Source organism: Borostomias antarcticus (assembly GCF_949987555.1).
Source record: "Borostomias antarcticus genome assembly, chromosome: 17".
NCBI lineage: Eukaryota > Metazoa > Chordata > Actinopteri > Stomiiformes > Stomiidae > Borostomias > Borostomias antarcticus.
The window spans coordinates 23,550,031-23,554,382 of record NC_140250.1 but is presented as its reverse complement, the minus strand read 5'-3'; the positions used below and the strand labels follow the sequence as shown (position 1 = coordinate 23,554,382).

The following is a 4,352-nucleotide window of genomic DNA, read 5'->3' as shown; positions in this document are numbered from 1 at the left end:
TGTTGCACGAATCTAGAGGAGATTCCTGTCGACTATTCACTTGACCCTTTTCCAAATCCAAGGAAATCTAATTTATACAGATTTATCATGTTGGACATCACACGGAAATTCATTTTGTGTGCGTTTGCGGTCACTTTCGCGGCTGTGCTGTTGGAAAAACGGACAGGTAGGTAATTAGACAAGTTAAGAGGCCTATCATATCACTAATACCAGAATCCACCTGTTGTCTAAAGGTTTGCCATTTTACCACAGATGCAGCGGGTGGGCCTCTAATGGCTCACACTACCCTCTCCAAAGTACTTGATCATTCTGACATAGCTGCTGGAATATCACCCGGGCAATCAATGCACACGGTTCTTCAAAGCAATGCTCAGTCAGCGATCCTCACGTCTTATGAGGACCGTGGAGCTCTTCCCCGGCGGAAGCGCAACATTCTGTTCCCAAGCGGAGTCAAACTATGCGCGCACGAGACAGCCCAGCAAGCCATCGCAAACCACCTGAGTTACTTTCACCTGCGAGGTAAGTGCGTGTGTGGCCCTTGACGTGACATTCAACAGGCCCTTGTGGTTGCCATGTTTGCATGTGTTGGACTAACCCGTTGCCATGTTAGCCTATATGCTGTGATTTGTTGGACTGGCCTATTGTTGCCATGTTAGTATATATGCTGTGATGTGTTGGACTGGCCTGTTGCCATGTTAGCCTATGCTATGATGTGTTGGACTGGCCTGTTGCCATGTTGGCCTATATGCTATGATGTGTTGGACTGGCCTATTGTTGCCATATTAGCCTATATGCTGTGATGTGTTGGACTGGCCTGTGGTTGCCATGTTTGCCTGGGCGTTGCTGTTTAAAGGTGAGTTGTCAGCTGCAGACCGTGGGGGTTGCTGGCTGAGTCTTCTACCCTCCACACCTCCGCCTCACAGTCTTACGAGGTCCAACTCCCTCCAAGTAGTTACCTTTTGGTCACCAATTCTGACTCTTAAAACGGCAAGGGCCAGTATCAGCCCATGGTGTTGCAAAGCAAGCGCTGCCCGCCCTCAGTAGGACAGGTGATTATAGCCATAGCAGGTACATAATACCCCCATGCATTATCTGTACAGACAGTATACCCCCCCCCTCGTGGTTATTTGTATAGCAACAGCATAAAAACCAAAGGGGGGTTATCAGTCAGTTGTCCTGGCAAGCCAACAGTCACAAGATTGATATATACTGTACAGTATTTATAGCATGTACATAATACATCCATGCGGTAACCTTTATTTGTATAGCTTTGTGTAATTTGCGAATTGTGTAATTGTAATTATCTGACAATAATTATTTGTAATTATTTGACAGTAATTATTTTACAGCACATCACAGAGCAGGCAGCAACGTTATCAACATTACCTTATACTGTACATGTGACAAATAAAAGATGAATACTGAATTGAATGTACTGGGAGCACACTCGGCAGCACAGGGAAATGCTGATATCTGGTTGTTAATGAGCGTTATTTCGAAGCAGTGCCCTGATCTCCTGGCCTGCATGTCCTCCTCCCCTATCAGATTCACCTCCAATATGGAGTCTGGGTTCTTCTGCTGCAGCCTGGGAGGCAGCAAGGTAGGCAGGCTGTAATAAGCCATGGAGGTGGCGAGGTCACAGTAAGTCAGGGTAAGTCCATTTAGTTACCTGAGCTTAGACCCAGACCCAGGGGGTCATAGTGCAATGGGACACACACACACACACACACACACACACACACACACACACACACACACACACACACACACACACACACACACACACACACACACACAGGAAGGAGGGCAGGTGAGTTCTGACGCTTAGACACAGTCAGTCAGGAGTCGAACGTTGCATCGTGAACCCAATAGCCAATCAGGAGAGAAGCTTAAAGGAGGGATGAGCAATGGAACCTTGAAGCAGTGACCTTTGAGCTTTGATCGCTCACCTGAGGAGTGGCGTGGAGAGAGTGAACTTGCGGTGGGACTAATCTTTGCCATGTGTTTGTATAACTGTGTGCCTGGGGGTAGGCGTTAATGTGATTGATCACTGAAACATTGACCTACATGGTAGCCTTGCCAGACACCAGACTAGCTACTCAGTCATGCCTTGCATCTGTTCAGTATCTGTGCCTGTGGTCTGGGTCAAGATGATGCTGTGATACTGTAGCACCAACGGTTGAATGCAACCAGGTTCTGACACAGTTCTAGAATGAAAGAAACTAGAGATTGTTTTGTAACCGCCAATTTGTGCAGTGTAACTAATGTTTTCAAGTTTCAACATATCAAATCTTATGGAAAGATTTACAACAAGACTAAACTGGGTCTAGGTATTTGAACACAGTTTAAGGATTGGGTTGGAACAACAACTTAGAACGGTGGTTAGTGGGGAGACCTTGCTGGGGAGACGAACACAGAGGGTTGAAACATCTTGTTTGCAGACGTTAAGCCATTCAGATATGTTGGTTCTATGCAGTCAGGTGCTGTATAGAACCATTTATAACTAGAGAAGAACCCTCTGGAAGAAAAGGTTACATATAGAACCACACCATTCCAAACAGAACCCCTTTCAGCTCCATAAAGTGCTGTTTGGAACCCTGAAGCATTGAAAATACATATAGAATAAATCAACTGTGAATTAATAAAACCTTGCTGACCTGAAAAGACCATTTGGAGGCCATTCTTCAATTGATACAAACGGTTCTATATAGCTAGCACCCTTATTTTTAGAGTATATGATTGTGTTGGAGGCTACTGTATAGCGATAGTGACCAGGGTTCTCCATGTTCCCTGGTAGAGCTGTACGAGGAGCATTGGATTGGTGACCAGGGTTCTCCATGTTCCCTGGTGGAGCTGTGTGAAGAGCATTGGATTGGGGACTAGGGTTCTCCATGTTCTCTGTAAGAGCTGTACGAGGAGCATTGGATTGGGGACCAGGGTTCTCCATGTTCCCTGGTAGAGCTGTGTGAGGAGCATTGGATTGGGGACCAGGGTTCTCCATGTTCCCTGGTAGACCTGTGTGAGGAGCATTGGATTGGGGACCAGGGTTCTCCATGTTCCCTGGTGGAGCTGTGTGAGGAGCATTGGATTGGGGACCAGGGTTCTCCATGTTCCCTGGTGGAGCTGTGTGAGGAGCATTGGATTGGGGACCAGGGTTCTCCATGTTCCCTGGTAGAGCTCTGTGAGGAGCATTGGACTGGAAACTAGGGTTGTCGGCTGAAGAACTGCGGATCTGAAGAGCTGCGAGTCGGGGAATTGGTGACCAGAGTGACCTACAGTCCAGCACTGTGTAATGCCCCAGGGACGAGCTTCTGTACTTGAAGAGGATTTGGCTGTGTGGATGGGAGGGGCAGAGGGGTGTGAGAGGGGGCAGGGTAGGGGAGGGCAGGCTGATTCATATGAGAGAGCTATGAACCAAGTGACCGATTGAGACTGTGTGTGTATGTTTTGACCAGTGTGCCAGGAGATGGTGTGGGAGGCGTTCCAGATCTTCTTGGACCGCCTCCCTGACCAAGAGGAGTACCAGAGCTGGATAAACCAATGCCAGGATGGCACTGCCACCCCGCTGGGCATTGGCAACGACTTCAGCCAATCAGATGAGCACCACGCCCTAGTTCAAAGTGTGAGTGGACGGTTCTTGCTGGTGGGAGGGGCATGTGACAGTAGCACAAGCTGTGTGTGTGTCAATACTACTACTTCTCATGGCTTCTATCTTTCTCATTTCAGAGAATACCGTCAGGCTTGAGAAGGTAATAGAAACCTCACTATGCTATCTATACCTCTCACCTTCCATTGCTAATGTTACAATTCTCTATCCATTTCACAATGAGAACCATTGTCATGAATATCACTGATTCCCATGTGTCTCTTCCTCTCTCTCTCTCTCTCTCTCTCTCTCTCTCTTTCTCTCTTTCTTTACCCTACTCATCCATCTGTAGTGAACCCACTAACTCCGAGCTGCCTGTCTGCAGGTAAACTCTTTAGAAACCCTTTTGGGTTTTACAAAGAACCTACAAAGAACCCTGTAAACGATGCGGTTTGGAACCCAAAAGCGTCCGAGCCTGTTGCCCAGATCAAGCGCGTACAGTATGACTGTAGAGGCTGTATGCCTACTGTATGTCCTACTGTATCTGCTGTGTGAAGCACATGGACGCAAACGCGACGCTTCATGAATCTGTTCTCCCTCCCCAGTACGCCGACCCCGGCCATCGCAGAGCAGGCTGTCACTCCCCGGGAAGGTGGGTGTCCTGGATCCCCCTGGGTCACCTGTAATTGGGGGTGACCTGTACTGTATAAATCATTATCCCAAGACGTCTCATCATGACCTGGGCAGACTGGTCTAGGCTGTAGCT

The 4,352-nt window shown here is 47.9% G+C and overlaps 1 protein-coding gene across 1 annotated transcript in view; it reads left to right on the top strand.

Moving 5' to 3' along the window:
- Nucleotides 1–344: 344 nt before the first annotated feature.
- The window catches only part of impg2a (interphotoreceptor matrix proteoglycan 2a), a gene marked incomplete at both ends in the record, with an annotated part of 17,014 nt that continues 13,006 nt past the window's right edge, over nt 345–4,352 (top strand). The window contains 3 exons of the mRNA XM_084452113.1: nt 345–519; nt 3,456–3,622; nt 4,192–4,261. Of these exons, the coding sequence (XP_084308239.1) occupies nt 345–519; nt 3,456–3,622; nt 4,192–4,261 (412 nt within the window). The remainder of the gene's footprint in view (nt 520–3,455; nt 3,623–4,191; nt 4,262–4,352) is intronic.